Here is a 20790-nt window from a genome sequence, read left to right as displayed (position 1 = left end):
TGATAGTTTATATTTATTATTTTGAAAGCCTTTAATCACATATACTTGGAATTGATTCTTATTGGAGTATATTTAAGATGTTTATTTAAAGCTACGTTCTGCCAAACTTCTTTCTAGTTTTCTCAGAAATCCCTGTCAAAGAAGTTCCTCTCCTAGTATGGTCTCCTTTCAACATAGTTAACAGTATTTATTTAATACTTACCCATAAGCTAGCATGAATTATGACAGAAAAGTACTGGAAGTTTCCCCAAAAGTTAAGCCTCCTTTCTCTACTATGACCAAGTATAATTAATTCTAGCTATAACAACAAGACAAGAGGAAGAAACTAAAGGAATAGGTATAAGCAAAGAGGAGGGGCAATTATCCCTATTTGCAGATGATATAATGGTTCACATAGAAAATTCTAGCAAACCAATAATATGGTAATCAAAATAATTATAGCTTCAATAAAATAGCAGCATGCAAAATTAATCCATAGAAATCATCAACATTTATTCAAGGAAAACAAATAATTGTAGTCAACTGTTTTATTGTTGGGTGGCACCAAATATCTATAATCATCAAATCTATAAAATCTTAAAGTCAATGACAGATGAATACATTAGAGGTAGCCCTGATAAAGATATGTGAGAAAAACAGGCAAGCTTTCACAAATAATACTGTACAACAGAAGGAAAGTCATACTGGAAAATGCAATCTGAAATGAAGATTAAATGTCTCATTTAATTTAAAACTGCTTATTAAAATTGTAGGTTTGATGGAATAAACAGCAGTAATATTTTCTTCTTTTCCAGAGCATATGCAGAGCTCCAGTCCTGGATTACCTATCCTCCTGTATGAGAACCACTTTGTTTTGCAGTAGCCAAAGTGGTACAGACATTTAGTGAAGACCACAGATCTAGAGCAGGAAGGGCACCCAGAGGCCATCTAGTCCAGGCTAGAAGCTTCAGTTTTTTTGCTGAAGGCAAAGCCATTTAGTTGGTACTTCATAGGAATATCTTTCCACCATGTTTTCATCATATGGTATGTGCCATGAGTCTCCTGTTGTTTGTACCACTGTATTATAGGTGAGAACAGACTGTTGAATCAGAAACAAGACATAAGATTTATGTTAATATTGACAGAATATATTGATAGCAACACTGACCTGAAAGAATGACAGAATTATCTAATGAACTCCCTAGATCATTCTTCATTGCTCAATGAGTTCAGTACCTGGCCTGGTCTTTCTCATATTTACAACTCTTGCTCTCATAGCAGGAACTTCGACATACACATTGATAATCTCTCAAAAAGCCTAACTTCCAGTTCCAATCTACTCAATTCTCATGTCTGCTCTTCAACTCCTTCTCAGCTATAGAAAGAAATGATCGTATCACTGATCTCTACATCTCACAACACCCACAACATACTCAATTCTTTTTTTTTTTTTTTTTACTTTTTGGAGGGCAATTGGGGTTAAGTGACTTGCCCAAGGTCACATGGCTGGTAAGTGTTAAGTGCCTGAGGCCAAATTTGAACTCAGGTCCTCCTGACTCCAAGGCCAGTGCTCTATTCACTGCACCACCCAGCTGCCCAAACATACTCAATTCTATCTGCATGACCTCCAAAATTCATTTTTCTCCACTCACATAGCCACTATATTAGAGCAGGTCTTCATTGCCTCATACCTAAACTATTGAAATATCTTTGTGGCTGGTCTCCTTGCCTAAAGTCTCTCCCTGTTCCAGTCCATCTTCTATTCAGCTGTCAAAACTGATTTTCCTAAAGCACAGGTCGATTCGTCATCCCCTGCTCCCCACATCCCCCAATCAATTATACTCTAATGGTTCCTTGTTGGCTCCAGAATCTAGTAAATCTTCCCTGGCATTTAAAGTCTCTCAGAATCTGATCCCTCCCTACTTTTCCAGTCTTCTAACAACACCTCATTCTTCTCCAGGTGCTCTGTGATACAACTACAGCAGCTCATCTCCTGCCTCTGTGCCACCCCACAGACTGTCCCCCCATCCGTGGAATGCTCTCCCTCCCTTCTCATCTCTATCTCCTGGCTTCCTTCAAGTCTCAGGTCAAACATCACCTTCTGCAAAAGGCCTTTTTCCTGGTAGTTCCTTGTCCCCTCTAGTACCCCCCCCCCCCCATTGTCAATGCCTTCTTTCTACTCTGTATTAACCTTTTATGCCCCAGGCACAGCACATAGCATACATCAGGTAGCATTTAGTAATACTTGCTGACTGACTGAGATGGAAGATAACTTAGATAACTTTTAGTCCAAGCTAGACCTGTACAGGAATCCCCTCTACCTAACAAGTGATCAACTAGCTTATGCCTGAAGATCTGAAGTGAGGTACAATTGACTAGCTTCTCTAGACAGCATATTCCACTTTTGGACAGTTCTATTAAAAATAATAGTTTTAAAAAAGTATTAAAGTTCAACTGTGAATAACTTAGTTATTCTTAGCAATACAATGATCTAAGACAATTCCAAAGGACTCATGATGTGAAAAATGTTCTCCACTTCCAGAGAAATAATACAGACCAAAGCATACTATTTTTCATTTTATTTTTTCATGTTTTTTTTTCCCCTTTTAGATCTGTGTCTTCTTTCACAACATGACTAATATTATAATATGTTTGGTATGACTGAACATGTATAACCTACATCCTCTCAGAAAGAGGGTAGGTGAGAGAGGAAGAGAGAAAATTTAGAACTCAAAATTTTTTTTAAATGAATGCTAAAAATTGTCTTTACATGTAATGGAGAAAAAACTAAATATTATTTTAAAGAAGTTTTAAAGTTAAGGCTATTTAATAAAATTGAACACAAAGGAGAATTGTATATGAAGTCATGAATTTCTATTACGTACCATTTACTTTTTAAACAAAATATATAATGAATCCAATCCAGTGTGTGTGTGTGTGTGTGTGTGTGTGGCATTCAGGGTTAAGTGACTTACCCCAGGATCACACAGCTAGTAAGTATCAAGTGTCTCAATTCATTACTTCCTTTCTTTCTTTTGCTTTTTGAAGGGGGGAAGGTAGGGCAATTGGGGTTAAGTGACTTGCCCAAGGTCACATGGCTAGTTTTTTTGTGTTAAGTGTCTGAGGCCGAATTTGAACTCAAGTCCTCCTGACTCCAGGGCTGGTGCTCTATTACTTTCAAAACAGTCTCACTTATATGTTCCTTTTCATCTACCTTCTGTATTCTTCTATGTACTTATAAAAATGTGTTAATGGTCTTCCTCTTTTTTTTTTTTAAGCAATCGGGGTTAAGTAACTTGCTCAAGGTTACACGGCCAGTTATTTCTGGGTGTGGTGCTGAGTGTCTGAGCCCGGATTTGATTCCCAGGTCATCCCGACACTAGGGCCGGTACTCTTACTCACTGAGCCACTTGGCCGGCCCCCCCTCTTTTTCTTTTCTTGGTAACTTCTTCTATCATCCCCTCCAACCCCTTCCAATGAAGAAGGAAAAAACCCTTGTAACAAATATAGTCAAACAAAACAAATCCACACAATTGCCATGCCCCAAAATGCATATCTCTTTATGAACCCTGAGTCTGTCAAGGGGTGGGGAACATGAAGCATTATATAGCTCCTCTGAAAACATGGTTAGGGACTTCTGGGAGAAAAGTTCTTAGGTCTTTCAAAGTTGTTTCTTTACAAGACTGTTTTCATTGTATTAAATGTTTTCCTGGTTTTGCTCAATTCATTCTTTGTCAGGGCCTGTTTCCAAAGATTCCCAGAAATTCTCTCTTTTCTATTATATTCTCTTATCATAATTTATTCAGTCATTCCCCAATTGAGGGACATCTGTTTTCAGTTCTTTTCCCCTTCCTCTTAATCTCCCCTTTGGGATCAGTTTGTTTTGCTTATGACTTTTCCCTTCTCTGTACTATCCTGTCTCTACAATTTGTGGTGTGTGTTTGTGTGTGTGTGTGTCTCTCTCTCCCCCTCCCTGAGGGAGGAGCTCTATTTGATTATTTCAAGTCACCTGTGACTAGGTGGGAGGGAGAGCCCTTGAGAGAAGTAACTATATACAGACTGAGTGATTTTAGGAAATTGTCTAAGGCCAGACCCCAAAAATCAAATGCCAATTGTTTTGTTTGATTAAATAAAATGTTAACTTACTTACTCTTGAGTTGTATAAAAGTGTTTTATCATACAGTGAAATTTTCTTTGTTCAAGATTCTGACAAATCTCACTTCAAAAATGACTTGTGTAGGAAATAGGACATGAGGAAACTGTCAATTTGGTCATTTCTATCTCTAAGTAGAACATTGTTTGCATAAGAATTATGATATATTAATAAAAATTATTTTTAGAAGATGTGTGCTCATGATGCAAAGTACAATATTAACATTTTCCTCTCAGTAACCTCAGTTATGAGAAATAAAATCTACCTACTCCTTCCTCCTTTCTACACTAGTGTATTCTGAGGTGTGCAGGTAAATGTTTAACCATCAGCTCTAGGGGCGGGTTAGGGGGAGGGAAGTATGCACCATACACCTATAAGTTCAATTTGTATTATTATAATTTTCTTTGTCACTTTCTTAAGTCTACACAATTAACAAAATAATAAAATCAGGCTCTGGTAGCATTTGCCCATTTATGAAGTGTAAATGTTCACACTGAAACTTTATTTTTTGGAGGGCAATTGGGGTTAAGTGACTTGCCCAAGGTCACACGGCTAGTTTTTTTGTGTTAAGTGTCTGAGGCTGGATTTGAACTCAGGTCCTCCTGACTTCAGGGCCGGTGCTCTATTCACTATGCCACCTAGCTGCCCCATACTGAAAATTTAACAATTATCTCCCAAGTTGGTTTGAGCTGGTTCTAGCATACTTCAGTGTATTCTTTACTTGTGTCTCTAGCCTCAGATCCTAAACTGGGGTTCTGCGCCAGGGCCAGAGGTTTTGCCTCCTACTAAACTTCTGGGTGAAATGGCTGATCTTGCTTAGTCTCACCCTTGATTTCCACCTCTTAAGGTTAAGGCCATTGTGGATCTTTGAGGTTCAGAGTGCTAGATCTTCAGGGTCCTCTTTTAGGATAGAAATAGACCTAGGGCTGGGGTGCCCTAATCTGAGTAATGGCTCATCTTCACTTTGTTCTTCTTCTCTTGGTCCCTATCTCTCCCAGACCTTCCTAACTATTCTAGGGCTATTTTGGGCAAGTCTGATTTTGATGCCTCCAGATAAATTATACGTTTCTTTTAAAAAAAAATTGTATCTGTCTCTTGCTAGTCTTTGGTTCTGCTTGGATATTTTCTACTTGTTTGCCTGAGTGGGAGTTAGCTTTTCTGATAGTTCCCCTTTCTTACTGCTCTTATGGTTATGGGCTTATGGTTAGCTTTTGGTGCAGTTCTGAAATTCTGACTTCATCATTCAAGTGCAACTGCTCTCTCCAAAGTAACCAATGATTTCTTATCTGACAAATCTAATGGTCTTTTCTCAATCCTCATCCTTCTTGACATTTCGGAAGTCTTTGGCAGTGTTGATTATTGTTTTCTTTTTCTTTTTGACCTTATGACCATCTTAAAAAAAATACAAATCAAGCAACCCCTCCCAAGGACAGTTCTAGGGAATTGGAGAGAGTGGTGATGGAAAGGGAGAGGAAAAAAGGAGGGACCAGGGAGAGAAGGAAATTTCTTTCTTTCTTTCTTTTTTTTTTAAAGCAATTGGGTTAAGTAACTTGCTCAAGGTTACACGGGCAGTTATTTCTGGATGTGATGCTAAGTATCAGAGCCCAGATTCGATCCCAGGTCATCTCGACTCTGGGGCTGGTGCTCTTACTCACTGAGCCACCTGGCCGCCCCTAAAAGAAGGAAATTTCAAAGAAAGGAAGTAGGGGAGGTTTTTCAGAAGGGGTTAAAGACTTTTCCAAGCACCTCCTTTTCAGTTCAAATACCTATTATTATTCACCTGGAGAGGAAAATTAGCCCTGAGAGAGTTATGCTGCCACTGGGAAGGTAGAATGTTAATCAAATGGCCTGGAAAGGGGGAAGGGGTGCTTGGTTTCAGTGCCCATCAAAGTCTTTGCCCCTCCCCACAAAGAAGAAGAGGGCCCAGACCTTTTGCGCCCACCCTAACCCCAGAAAGACACTCAGACCCGTGCCTTGTTTTTCAAGTCCTGGGGACCTGGGGTTGTCTCAGCTGCATGGGACAACCGAAAGGCATGGAGACCAGAGTTGAAAGGCAGGAGCAGGCCATCAGGGGAGAGAGCTCAAGTCAGGAAAAGAAGAAATAGTAGTCATCAGTCCCAGGCCAATGTCTACAGAACAAAGTCAAAAGTCTGCAGCAGGCTGGGTGGTGCAGTGAAGGTGGCTATGGTCAGTAGCTTAGACAATACTCCTTTGCCCACTTCCTAGCACCTGAGGACTTCAGTGTTATCTAAGATGCTCCCTAAAGGGAGTTGTCAAAGTGGTTGAGTGCCCAGTATTGGGTAGGTCCAAAATCAGAAACAGAGCATGGGGTTATATGCAGGAAAAGGGGGGATGGAGTGCTCAGACAAGCTACTCCTCAGGGGGGAGCTTCAGATTGGGGGGCAGTGGAACCCAGGCATTCCCTAGGTTCCACTGGACTGGACTGGTAGGTACCCTCTGTCTGGTGTTTTTCATAAGGCTTCCAGCCCATCAGGGCTAGGGCCACTACCAGGAGGAGGAGACCCAGGACCAAGAATATAGTGATGACAATGACTGCACCCTGGGACAGGGACCCATTGGCTGGTGGTGCTGTGGAAGGGGTAGTAATGTTGTTTTCTTGCCTGGTATAACCAGTATTATTGGTCAAGGAGGGCTGGGGGTTCAATAGTTGCAGGCTCAATGCCAAGCACAGGTCCAGGCCAGGGCTGCTCACCATGGGCCCCTGGGGAACCAAACCAGGACTATGCCACGGCTGAGTTGGCTCCAGACCTCTGGTGGCTACTGCATCCAGAGCTACTGGCACCAGCTTTCCGCTCTGGTCCTCAGACTGGCAGTCAGCCCTTCTGCCTCGCAGTCCTGATTACTGTCTTCTTGATGGTCTCCTCCAGGTTTCTGTAACACTACTCTCTTCTGATTCTCCTCCTATCTGTCTGACTACTCCTGCTCAGTCTCTTTTGCTGGATCTTTATTCAGATCATGACAGTTAGCCATGGGAGTCCCCCAAGGCTCTGTCCTCATCTCTTTTCCCTTTATATTATTTTATTTGGTGTCATCAGTTCCCATGATTTCAAAGTGCCATTCCCAAATCTTTGTTGCCCTCTCCTGGATGTTCTCCAGTTTATCAATGTTACTTCTTAAATGTGGAACTTAAAATTGAATGAGAGATTCCAAATGTAGTCAAATTATGGATGGCCCTATTATGTTTCTAGACTAGAAGAGAATAATATCTCTTTAATGCAGCCCAAGATTACACTAGTTTATTTTATTTGCTAATGTGCATCTGGCCTAACAAAAGGAGAACTCACCAGAACTAATAGAGATATATATATATATATTGAGCAATGGAAGAAGTATGAAGAATCTTAAAGGAGTTTTGATTCTTTAGTGAATAATAGATAATAATGATTTGATTCTATAGTGCTTAACAAATAAGTAAATAATAAAAGTTTTAAAAACCAAACCAAACCTATCTATGAAGGTACATTTCATGAATTCTTAAGTTCTTTCAGTGATATCAATGAATACTGAAAACTTTTTTTGTGTTAGAAACTTTTTGTTTTTATAACCCAGAAAATTTCAGACAGACAGTAGAGAAAAAATGAAACAATTACAATTTTGGAAGGAAAGGAGGGAGGAGGAATCCTCTTTAACAGCTAATAGTTTGTGTTTGGCCTTTCTAAAATGATGCTTTTTTTTTGTCTCACATTCTTAACCAAGATCATACTGTACTGACCCAATACAGAAATGTGAGAACATACCTGAAAAACGATCTTTTTTCCTGGGTAATAGTTGAGGAACACAAGCTGATGTCCCTGCTGCCATCTAAAGAACAGATGTCGAGTCTTGTCATCAGGGAGACAGGCTTTGTGGTCCCGCATCAAATCTCTGGTGAGAAATCTGCAGTGGTTCCCTGAGTGCAGAGTGGCATATAATAGGAAGGCATCATCTTCTGAGCTGAATTAAAACAAAAAGGGAGGGAGCTCTGAAGAGTCAAGAGAAAGAGACATAATTGTCCTCTCTATGATATATATTTCTTTACTACTGTTTGAAGAAGTGTTCTAAATTCTTGATACTATGAATACAGTAATACTCATTACCCACTGCAGGTCTTTATAATACAAAGAGTAACATTTCAAAGAGAGTACAAAAGGGGTGGCCAGGTGGCGCAGTGGGTAAGAGTGCCAGCCCCAGCGTTGGGAGACCCGGGATTGGTTCCAGCCGCAGATACCTGGCACCCACACACAAAAAAATAACTGGCCTGTAACCTTGAGCAAGTTACTTAACCCCAATTGTTTAAAAAAAAAAAAGAGTACAAAAGACTGAAAGGGAAGATGATCTGATCTGTTGAAGGTCTACAATTTAGGGTTTTACTTTACTCAGTTAAGTTGTTTAAAACTCTTTAAAACCCCAACTTTCAGTTCCTAAATGCTAATTTGTGACCAAAGCATATTTTTTCTATTTATAACACAGATTAAATCAAGCAATTCTTCCCTCCAAAACTCACAGAACAAGCCTAGAGGTGGGTATTATACACCATACTTTCCTTGGCAAACCCCAAATGGAAGCTGAAATTTGCATTTTTCAAAGTATTTGCTACAGAGTTACTCAGACCAGAAACTTCCTTTATTAGAAAGGTTTCCCCCCTTCAAGAATCACTATGGACTCATGATTTCCTAAAGTCCCAGAGACAATTATGACTTTTCTCTATCAATCCCACCCCTAATATAAAAATATGACTATTTCTGCATAAGTGGGAAGAATGTTGGTAACCATCTGGGTCCTGAGCAATTCTCACTACAAAATGTGATGAAATCTTACTAATGATTCAATTTAAGTCAGTCTATTTCAATTCCTTGTGTAAAAAAAAAAAAGCTTCCTCTGGGACAAAAAACTCTGTCCTGAGTCTCCTTCTATTTTTTGCCTTTTGGCAATTTCATTAGTATCCATGGATATAATTATCATCTTTATGAAGATGACTCCTAGAGTTATATATCTAGCTCTAGTCTAGAATCAATTGCTGTTTCGTGGATATCTTCACAGGCATCTCAAACATCACAAGTCCAAAACAAAACTAATTATCTTCCCTTCTAAATCCATGCTTCCTCCACATTTTGCTATTTTTCTATAGGGTCCCACAAATTTTCAGTCACTCAGATTTCCAACCTCAAAGTCATTCTTGAGTCTTCACTCTCCCTCAACACCCTAATCAACAAATGATCAAATCTTATCTGATCTGTCCTTGATCCTTCACTCCCACTCATCCTGCCTTGGTTGTTCAGTCATTTTTCAGCCGTGTCCCACCCTTTGGGATCCCATTTGGGGCTTGGCAAAGATATTGGAGTGGTTTGCCATTTTCTTCTCCACTAGGTCAAGTGGATCCATTGTCACGCAATCAGAGGTTAAGTGACTTGCCCAGAATCACACAGCTAGGAAGTGTCTGAGGCTGGATTAGAATTCAGGTCTTCTGACTCCAGGGCCAGTGCTCTATCCACTTAGTTCCTATCCTACATACTCAGTCTAAAATACTGTTATTTTAATATGCAAATAACTTTTTTGGCTAAGTCCTCCTCTCTAGTCATATGGCTACCATGTTTAATTCAGCAGCTCATCACCTCTTCCTTAGATTACTGCAACAACTTCCTGACTAGTTTCTCCATCTCTAGTTGAGACTACTATCCCATTCCATTCTCCACACTGCCACCAAAGTGATTTTTGTAAATGGCATGTCTGACTACGTTACACCCTGTCCACCCTACCTCTTCCCCCTGATAAACTCCAGTGGTTTCTTATTATCTTTCGAATCAGTCAGTCAATAGGCACTTATTCAGTGTCTATTATATTCCAGGCACTATGCTAAGCACTGGGGATACAAAAAAAACGCAAAATACAGTCTCTACCCTCAAGAAACTCACAATCTAACAGGGAAAACAACAAGCAGACAGATATGTATAAACAAGTTATAATACAGAATAAAAAAAGGTACTAGAATTAAGAGGCAAGTCTTTCCTATAGAAGATGGTATTTTAACTTTTTTTTTTTTTTGGTTTTGCAGGGGGGGAAGGCAGGGCAGTTGGGGTTAAGTGACTTGTCCAAGTTCACATGGCTACTAAGTGTTAAGTATCTGAGGCCGGATTTGAATTCAGGTCCTCCTGACTCCAGGGTTGGTGCTCTATTCACTGCCCCATTTAGCCACCCTTAAGATGGTATTTTAGATGGAATCTAAAGGAAGTCAGGAAGCATAGGAGGGAGAACTTTAACTGCTGACCTGAAAGTCTGGTTAAAAGAGGCAAACAGGTTAGGTGATATATAGATGCATATTGTTTATTCCCTTAAAGCTAGCAGAATACACATACATGGATACAGAACTTAGATTCTGACTGACTGATAAAAGAATGACAAGTCTTATATACATTTTAGAGCAATTCTAAATCAGATGACAGGGAACTACTGGAGTTTATGGTTGGCCCTGTGTTTTAGGAATATCATTTTGGCGGCTAGGATGGAGTGGGAAGAGACTTATGACAGAATCAATAAACTACTCTGGCATGTTAAGCTCTCTATGACCTGGCCATTAGATTATAAGATCCCTGAGGGCAGGGACCATCTTTTGTCTCTTTTTGTATCCCTAGGGCTTAGCCCAGTGCTTGGCACACAGTAGCTGCTTAATAAATATTTGCTGATTATTGACTGACTAGACCTATTCTATATTTCCCGTTTTATCACTTATTACTATCTTGTAAGTGCTCTACTGGTCTGGTCACACTGGCCTTTATACTTTTTCTTACATATGATACCATGATATTTCTAACACATGATATCAGGCCTGTACAACATATGGCCTGCCAAAGCAGGCTGCCCATGAAAAATGTGGAGAATATTAAAGAAAGTAAAGTTGTAATGAATCCTTTGTCTGTGCCCCACTTAGCCTGTCTTCCACTAGTCACTGATGTGCCTGTCATGTAACTTGGGGGGGGGGGTGTTGCCACTGTACACTGTCTGTTATGTGACCTGTGGCAAGTGACCATTGCCAGTCTGTGTCTAGTCTGAGAGAGGTGAGAGTTGTAACTTTTCACTGTGTTTTCTGTTTCTGTATCAGTGTTGAACAGGGACAAAGTGAGTGCAGCCACATGCCAATGCAGCAACAATACGAGGGCTTCTTCTCCCTCCCTTGCTTCGCGGCCATCCTCCAAGTTACTTGAATGGCTGGTGCTCTCTCCAAGATCAGACCTCAGTTCAATATTTCTTTGTATGTGAGCAGTTACTGTGGAGATTCTTTAGTTTGGGGGTGACTTCATAAAATGGGTGATAAAAAGAAATGGAAGATCTAATTAGAACAGAGTGTTTAATCCAGAGTGGACAAATAGATACTTGCTTATCTATATGACAGACAAAATACTGTCTTATTTGCTGAGAAGTAATATTCATTCCAAAGGAATACAATCTCGGTTGCCATACTGAATCAAAACATCCATACTTAAGCAAATTGTACAACATCAAAAACAAATTAAGGTATCCAAATTGTTGAAAAATCTCAGTGGGGTGCAACAGTTTTTCAAGTAAACTCAGAAAATGAGGCAGCTATTAAGATTAGTTTTTAGATTTCAAAAGAAACTGCTGCTGCTGCTAGGAAGTCTTTTAAGGTGACTTCACAAAGAAGTATTTGCCAATTGTAATTTCTGGATAATGTTCCAATAAAAAAAGTGTTTTTGAGAAATAGTTTATTCATTAATTATGCATTTACTTGGAAAGTGAGACACTAAAAACCTATATGTGGCCCAAAGAAGCTTAGCCTGTTTTAATTTTGGCCCCTACCTACTACCAAGTTGTACAGATGTATATCTTATCTATATTTTTGAACTGTCTGTCCTCTATGCTTCAAATTCTTTCTTTTTATCCTTGCCTTTTGGAATCCTTGGTTTCCTTCAAGATTCAGCTTAAATCTATCCTTCTGCATGACGACTTTATGGGTTCCCCTCACTTGCTAATGCCTTCCTTTCTAACATTACTATATATACACATGTGTGTGTGTCTACACACACATATGAACACACATACATAATACATATATATATAGCATATTATATATGCTCTTGTGTATGCCAGTATTTGTGCATGTTGTCTCCTCTGTTAGAATGTAAGTTCCCTGAGGGCAGAGATGGTTTGGCTTTGGTTCACAGCACGTAACACAGTACATGGCACATGGTGTGAGAGGTATTTAGTAATGTTTGTTGATCAACTGATTTCACTCCCCACATCTGTCACTCTCTCAGTCACATGACCATACTTTGCAATAGCTCTCACAATTGGACATTTGGTTTCTGATCTATTCTCTCTCCAATTTTTGTCCTTCACTTACTACCAAGATATATCTTCCCAAGGCACAAGCCTGACCATGCTATTTCAAGAACCTTCAGAGATTCCCTATTTCTTCTAGCATAAAATAAAAACTTCACAGTTAGGAATTCAAAATCCTTCAGAAACTAGTTTCAGTCTATTTTTCTTTTATTTTTCAAACAATTATTAATTTTTTTTTGCTTTTTGGAGGGGGAAGGAAGGGCAATTGGGGTTAAGTGACTTGTCCAAGGTCACACAGCTAGTAAGTGTTAAGTGTCTGAGGCTGGATTTGAACTCAGGTCCTCCTGACTCCAGAGCCAGTGCTCTATTCACTGTATCACCTAGCCGCCCCAAATCCCAGCTCTTTTCAAAGTTGAAAATATGGGCTATTTCCTCCAGGAAGTGTTTTTCTGTGCCACAGGTTTTTAGAGCTCTCCCACCTCAAATTATTGTATGTATGTGCACCCTCTGATGTTTACATGTTGTATACCTTCCTTGAGGAGAGGAATTTTTTTTGTTTTGTCTTTATATTCCTAGTACTTAGCAAAGTCCATTGCATATGGTAATTGTACATAATTAATGTTATTTGGACTGGATTGAAAATCAGAGATAACTGAAAAATATAAGGACATATGGGTAAGGAAAATTACTGAGTCAAATATTGTAATGGGAATGTAAATTTTAAAGATCTTCCCTGCCCCTAGGCTAAAGTGCACCTGGAGCCTGGGGTGGGAGACTTGTTTTTCAGTAGATACTTTTTGATTGGCCAGTGGGTCCATAAGGTTGTTACATTCTCTGAGCCAGGAGAAGGCTATATAAGCCCTGATGTGAGGCTTTGTTTTGGGGCTCACTTTGAGAAGTGTTCTGTGATTTGATGAAACTCTGGGAAGCCGTTCTCCACAGCCCCCGGCTTTGAAACCCAGATGTTGTTTGGTATGGATGTAATGGTTGGACAGTTTGGAAATCTGTCTACTTGATCTGCTTCTCTGACTTGATAATTCTGTCTGTGTATTCTGAAGTTTGGGGTGCTGACCTTTTTCCCCTAAACTAGGTAAATGATATATATCTGATTAAAGTAAGCTTGTTGGGGCGGCCAGGTAGCACAGCGAGTAAGAGCACCGGCTCCAGTGTTGAGAAGACCTGGAGATCGAATCCCGGGCCCAGACACTTAGCACCCACCCAGAAACACCTGGCCATGTAACCTTGACCAAGTTACTTAACCCCGATTGCTTAGGCAGGCGGCCAGGTGGCTCAGTGAGTAAGAGCTCCGGCTCCAGTGTCGGGATGACCTGGATCAAATCCGGGCTCAGATACTCAGCACCACACCCAGAAATAATAACTGGCCGTGTAACCTTGAGCAAGCTACTTAACCCCAACTGCTTTAAAAAAAAAAAAGTAAGCTTGTTAACCCATTTTGAGTTGCTTTCCTTTGTCAAAGCAGATCCAAGGACCTGTGGTGGCAGCGACCCTGGGGAGGCTTGGGGTGCTTGCTGCCACAAATATAAGAAGTGAATTTGTAACTATAGTCAGCACTAAACATATGATACAATATGATACATGATACAATACAGACCATGATACAATAGAGTCCATTTTCAATTAGGTTTTTTCCTGATAACAATACTCTGCATTTATGTAGTCACTTCCATTCAGGAGCTCTAAAATGATATGCTGTTAAACTTAAAAAAAAAAACCTAATAGAAAAATAGGCACAGAGACACAAAAGAAATTTGGCCAACATTACAAATTGAATGTCTAATGACTAGAGAAAGGGCCTCAACTTTTCTCATCCTCAAAATGAAGGGTTTCTGGCCAAGATAGTCTTTAGGGTTCCTTCCAGTTCTAAAGCCTTTAGGCAGGGAACTCAGTCTTTTTTTTTTTTTGCTTTTTGGAGGGGGGAGGGTAGGGCAATTGGAGTTAAGTGACTTGCCCAAGGTCACACAGCTAGTAAGTGTTAAGTGTCTGAGGCTGGATTTGAAGAAAGTCAGTCTTCCTTAGGAATAAGGATCTTTCAAATGTTGACAAAATTCGATGGCAAACTTCATGTGGTATTAAGCTTGGGGATGTATTCTTGCTTGAAATGGTTCTTGATCTTTCTATTTACAGCACAGCTAACTAAATGCTTGTTCCACCTTTGATGGAATGCTGTAACAAAATATTATTGAGACCCACTCATATACAAATTAGCTGCATGTGCCTATCGTCCTAGATACTCACACATTGTCAGCAAAGAAGCAGTAGGCCATGTTCTGCACTGCTGCCATTTCATTCTTTTGCCACCTGGAACTTCCCTTCAGCATATGCTTCCGACCCAGGACGAGCACCTGGAGGTTCTGTTTTGTTATTTGAGAAACCACATCAAGAAGCTGAAAGGTACAAAATCAATACAGAGGAAAGACACAGGAGGAAATGTTATGGTGGAGAACATTTCTTGTGAGTGATCAGTTTCTTGCAAAAGACATTCCACCCCTAGCTCTGGGCATTCCTACTGGCTGCCCCAATACCTGGAATTCTCTCAGTCATCTCTGCCTCTTGTCTTTCTTCAAGTCTGAGAAAAAATTCCACCTTGTATAAAAAGCCTTTTCTGATCCTCCCTAGTGCTACTGCTACCCCTCTAAGATTGTCCAATTTGACCTGTTTACATTTTGTTTGTATATAGTTGTTTACATGTTGTCCCTCCCATTAGGCTATGAGCTCCTGGGGAGCACAGATTATTTTTTCATTTCTTTGAATCCTCAATGCTTAGTACAATGTCTGGTATGTATCAAGTGCTTATTAAATACTTGTTGACCTGACTTGATATGGGCCTTAAGTTCAGGAAATGTGCTCCCCCCCCCCAATATGTATGTAGATTAGGGAGTTGTCTGCATAGAGATGATTGATAGTTAAACCAATGGGAACAGATGAAAGAGTATAGAGGTAGAAGAGAAAAGAGACAGAATCTGTGGGGAGTCAAAGAAGCCTGGTTCAGAACTCAGATATTAAATCCTAATAGTGGACTTTAAAACAAGAATCTCTTTGAGATGCGACTTTTTGTCAAGTTAGCTCCTGAGTTCTGTTATAGGTTACACTCATAAGGATGTTACTTGAGTTCTAAGATCAATAGGCTCTACACCAAGATTTTAGCTATTGAGAGCCAAAATATTTGATTCAGCACTCAGGTATCTTTGGGTGGTCAGCTCTAAACATGATGTCTTTTGAGAATTGCAGCTTTTGCTTTGAAGTTTGCTCTCAATTGCATCCATTTATGACTGGTTGCATTAGCAGATTCCTGAGGCCTACCATGAAAGGTCTTACCCTAAGACTTTATTCACCTAGATAACAAATCCTTATCAAATTATCTAATCTGTGTTACTTCCAGGATACAACAGACTAAGGTAATGATTAGAATACTTGAGTCCCCTTCCTTTGTCTCTTTTGCTCTATAAAAACCTTGTCCTGAGAATCAATAAATGGAGTTCATCTTTCTTCCTTGAACTACACGTGGCCTGGTCATTTCTTTTTCATGTCTCTGGATCATGCTACGTGCTGGACACTGAGTAGCCCACGGCAAGAATCTTGCAGAACATTCACAGTTAGGGGGTATTATATGGATGAAGAGAAAGCACAAGAGACTGAGGAAAAGTTAAATGTGTAGAAGATAACAGGAGAGAAAAAAGTCATGGACAATTCCAAAGGAATCATGATGAAAAATGCTATCCACCTCCAAAGAATGGATAGAGTTCAAAGTATACCATTTTTCACTTTTTTTGTCATTGTGTGTGTGTCTGTGTTTTACTTCACAACATGATTAATATGGAAATATGTTTTGCATAACCGCATATGTATAACCTAAATAAAATTGCTTACTGTCTTAGGGGAGGGAAGGAAGGAGAGAATTTGGAATTCAAAATTTTAAAAAGGGAATGTTAAAAAAAAGTGTCATGGAAATAGAAGACTATATCCAGAAGGAGAGGGTGGTTACCAGTGTCAAAAGCAGAAGACTGGTGAGAAGGATTAGGACCGAGAATAGTTAATCAGATTTAGCAAATAAGAGATCACTGGTAAACTGGAAGACAGCAATTTCAGTTGAGAGATGAGGTCAGAAGGCAGAGTACAAAGAAATGAGGAATGAATGAAAGGAGAGGAAGTGAAGACAGTGACTATAAACAGTCTTTTCTGGAATTTTGTTTGAGAAAGGGAGGAGAGATAAACAACAACAGCTTGAGGATTTGATAGAGTCTAGTGAAAGTTGATGAAGAACTGAAGAGGCTTGGGCATGTTTGAAGGCTGTAGGGAAGGAGTCAGTAGATGAAAGAATAAAGATGAGAGAGGGAATGAGAAGGAAGGAAGGAAGGGAGAGAGAGAGAGAGAAGGGGGGGAGGAAGATTATGCATGCAATCAGGTAAGGGAATGGGACTTGTACAGGGCAAGGAGAAAGGATACCTCTTTTTCAGATGTTAAAGGAAAGGAGGAGAGAGAAGGATATATCATGAAGAGTTAGGAAGAGAAAGTTAATGCTGTATGGTCACAATGTTCTCAGTAAAGTAAGCAGCACAATTCTTAACTGAGGGTCAAGAGTGAAGGAGTGGTGGAATGCATGAAAGAAGAGAAAGTTTCAAATAGTTGTTCCCAGCAGTGAGATAAGGAATTATTTAGGGAAGAATAAAAGGACTAACTTGAAGCAGCTAGGGGCCCAGTCAGCAGGGTTATGTTAATTACTCCAGTTTCATTCCACAGATGAATTGCAGCAGAGAAAGGCTGATCTTCGGAGTAATCTAAAATTTGGCAAGAGAAAAGCACTGAGGAGGGTGTTGGTGGGGCAAGAGAATCAAGGAGAGGTTATTTAGAGCTGAAATGGCTAACTGTGTGGCTGAAGTCTGAAGGTGAAGGGAACAAGTATTAATTAATTCTCTACTACATTCCAGGCACTGTGCAAAGTGCTTTACAAATATTACCTAATTCTGAAGTAGGTAAAATTACTCAAGTGGAGAAAGAGGAAAGTGAAATTATAGGAGGGGCAGTAGCTGGAGAAAGTACTCAGGGATTGAGGAAATGGAAGTCTTGTTGAGGGGAAGTCTAGTTGAAGAACAACTGGGAGGCAATGACAGGCCCTACCCTCAAGGAACTTACATTCTAATGGGGGAAGAGAACCCATAAAAGGAAGCTAAAAAGTAGAGTAAGAACAGAAGCTTTTAGTACCTCTTACTAAAAGAATAAAGGGAAATTAAGTGTTTATTTAATTTTAAATTAAGACCTTTGGTCTCTAAATCTCTACCAACCACTACTCAGAAGGCAGTGCTGTACCTGGCCCCATTCTTTCCCCTCCCCCAACTCCAGCTCTCCTTCACGGAAGTGGGCAGACTGCCAGGTCCAGCTCTGCCCTCCCCCAGCCAGCTCTCTTTCACATCCGTGGGTGGGCTGTCGGGTTTAGACTAGGGAGACTTAGCAGGCATGGGAATTTCAAAATGTGTACTGACCAATCATTGATTTTATCCTACACAAGTTCCTGCTTACATAATACCTAACCTTAACCTTTGGCGGCATGCTGTCCCTTTAAAAGCTGAGGCTTTGCCTGGGTTTGCTGCTGTACAATTTGGGGAGGGGCCCCATCAGCCAACATGATGCCAATAAAGGGTTCACTTCTAAATTGTTACTCGGGTCTTGCTCGTGTTTTGGGTATAACATTAGCAAGCCAGTTTAGAGGAATTAATAAGGAACTGTGAGGGAGAGACAAAAGGCAGCTTCTCATAGTCAAATCAAATGACACCTCAGTTACAACTTAAGACTAGTTAGAGAAAGCCCAGGAAGGACCATGGGCCTAAGAGCTCTGACAGCAGAATTGTTTCCCCCGAAAACCAGTAGCTCTGCTTCCAGCCATGAGCCTAAAGACAACATCCAGGGAATTTAATCCTTGGAGAGAGTTAACTTGGCAACTGCTTCTACAGATGTTGCAGTCACAGTTACTGAAAACTTCAAACAAGAAATTCTCTCCATTGTAGTACCTGACATAGACAAAAAGTCCAGCATCAGAAATGAGTATGATTTTATGATGAGAAATATGAATTATCATCTGCTTTTACCACAATGCCATTCCATTTGATTTGTAGCTAAAACCTCCTATTTATGTTGCCTCCTCCATTAAAATGTGAGCTCCTTGGAAAGCAGATACAATCTTGCTTTTCTATTTGTATTCCTAGCACTTAGCACAATGCTTTGTATGAAGTAATGAAGAGGGTACCCATAAAGAGGGTTAGGGTTGATCTGGAGACCCCAAAATACCAACATGCTGGGTCCTGCCGAATGAATTCTACTCAAGTCTTCTCAGTCAAAGAAAAGTAAAGTTTATTAAAATTTCCCTTGTATTAGACACAGAGTAAGTCTGTGCTAGGTCATTCTATGGTGCTCTCACACCACATGGAGGGAAGATGGGGTCTTATATACAGAAAGCTGGGGGAGGAATCTAGGGGTGGTCTAGAGGAGGAGTTTGGGGAGGGTCTTCAGGAGAAGTCAGATGAGGTCAATGAGTAAGGAAGGGGAAATTGCTGGAGGCTGTACAGGAGCCTACAGACAATGGTGGGCTATGCCAGTTAAAGGGTAGACTGATATTTTGATAGGCTCAAGAGTGGGAAGTAGATGGACAATGGAGGACTAGGCTAGTAATGGAAGTCTGGGCCCATCCACAAAGTAAGACTTATGGCCTCATGCAAATGCCTCATCAAATGGGATAATTTAATCAGAGTTCAAGGGCGGTTCCCAGAGCCTGTACCTCACCAAGATTCAAGGAGAGCTCAAGGGGATTCCCAGAGCATGCACCTCTTCAGTAAGTGCTTACCAAAGGCTTTTTCATTTATTCACCCATTCCTTCATCCATGAATTATGCTGGCTCATAATTCTTACAAGATTCCCTGAAAGTCAACAGCATACAGAAACTAAAGAACTGAGATGTCTTTTTTTTTCTTTTTTTGGGAGGGGGGAAGGCAAGGCAATTGGGGTTAAGTGTTTTGCCCAACATCACAGAGCTAGTAATTGTGAGGTTGTATTTGAACACAGGTTCTCCAGACTCCACAGCAACAGTCGCTCTATTCACTGTGCCCTAAACTGAGCTATGTCTTAACCAAAACCCCAAAATGTGTCCATGGTGAATTCTGGCCACCCAGAATTCCTGGGTGAACTCAGGACACCCAGATCCTAATTCCCAATTTCATTACATGCATGCTGTGAAAAATCAATAAATACTTATCCCCAGCCCCTATAACTCACTGTACTCCTGAAAAGAATATTGTATAACTTACACAAGCTATTTGGTCATAGTAACACAGAGAAACATTTTCTGAAATTTTCATGGAAGTGATTAGGTACAGGCCCTGGAGGGCACCCATCCCTCCCCAATTCTCCTAGAACTTTCCCACAAGGTACAGTCTCTCAACTGGCCTTTCATCATGGTCTATCACCAATCTCCCAATCCACAGTTACCTCTGGACCACCCTGCCCCAGATGCTTCCCACCCTTGATCCCTTGGCCACATGATCCAGGTCCCTGCCCATCATAGGCCATTCTCAGTTAACTTCCAATCACTGTAGGCTACTTGGATACTCTTAGATCCTTCCCACTGTCTTTCTGTACATAAGATCCATCTTGCCTCCATTAGGGCACTCATATTCCTTGAGAGTCTGGCCAATATGGCAGATTTTTAGAATCACACCCATCCACTCAGTGTTCTAATAAACCTTATTTTTCACAGAAAGAAGGCTTGGGTTGAATTCATTTGGGCAGGACTTGTCTGTCACTATTTTTGGTCCCAATACCCCTAAACTTCAACAAGAAGCAGTTGTGGAAATCTTGGGAAACACCTATAAAATTAAATCACAGAATACAATACAAAAGTACTTCTACAGACATAAAATTAAAAAAAACTTCACTCACAGTTTGAGATTGACGAATTCTAGGAAACATCTTGGTAACATTGAGTGCATCAATCACAATATCAAAAGGAGGGCAACTTTTAATAAAGTTTTCAAATCTATGAATTTCCTAAAAATAAAAGATAAATAGTTATTGTATTAACAAACACTTAGCCGAAATCTTATTAAAAACAGTATGCTAAAATTTATCATGATTTTTGTGGCTGATTAAAATTTTTTACAGGAAACACATAAACATATGTATGTATACACCCACCACACCTCCTCTTACAAGGAGGCTAAAAGAACACAACAGCTGCACTGACAGATAAAGTAAGCCTGCCCTGGACTGTCAAGCTGACACACCAGATGAGATACATCTATCAGATTCAACAAGTCTATGCTGTACTCCAGTAACACTTAGCTCTTGGGTATTCACAG

General features: G+C 40.2%; 1 protein-coding gene across 5 annotated transcripts in view; it reads right to left on the bottom strand.

The window, feature by feature from the left end:
• Positions 1-471: 471 nt before the first annotated feature.
• PRORP (protein only RNase P catalytic subunit) overlaps positions 472-20790 on the bottom strand; it is an 86792-nt gene continuing 66473 nt past the window's right edge. For 4 of the 5 annotated variants that reach the window (XM_069082244.1, XM_069082245.1, XM_069082241.1 and 1 more), the window contains 4 exons: positions 20372-20479; positions 14684-14832; positions 7891-8086; positions 472-1078 (listed from right to left, as the gene is read on the bottom strand). In XM_069082244.1, coding sequence (XP_068938345.1) covers positions 947-1078; positions 7891-8086; positions 14684-14832; positions 20372-20479 — 585 coding nt within the window. In that variant the 3' untranslated portion in view covers positions 472-946. The remainder of the gene's footprint in view (positions 1079-7890; positions 8087-14683; positions 14833-20371; positions 20480-20790) is intronic. The other variant, XM_069082243.1, reaches the window with a different exon arrangement.

Source organism: Petaurus breviceps, unplaced genomic scaffold (assembly GCF_028583685.1).
Source record: "Petaurus breviceps papuanus isolate PSGF00001 unplaced genomic scaffold, PetGlider_PUasm1.0 164, whole genome shotgun sequence".
Lineage (NCBI taxonomy): Eukaryota > Metazoa > Chordata > Mammalia > Diprotodontia > Petauridae > Petaurus > Petaurus breviceps.
This window is presented reverse-complemented; position numbering and strand designations above follow the sequence as displayed.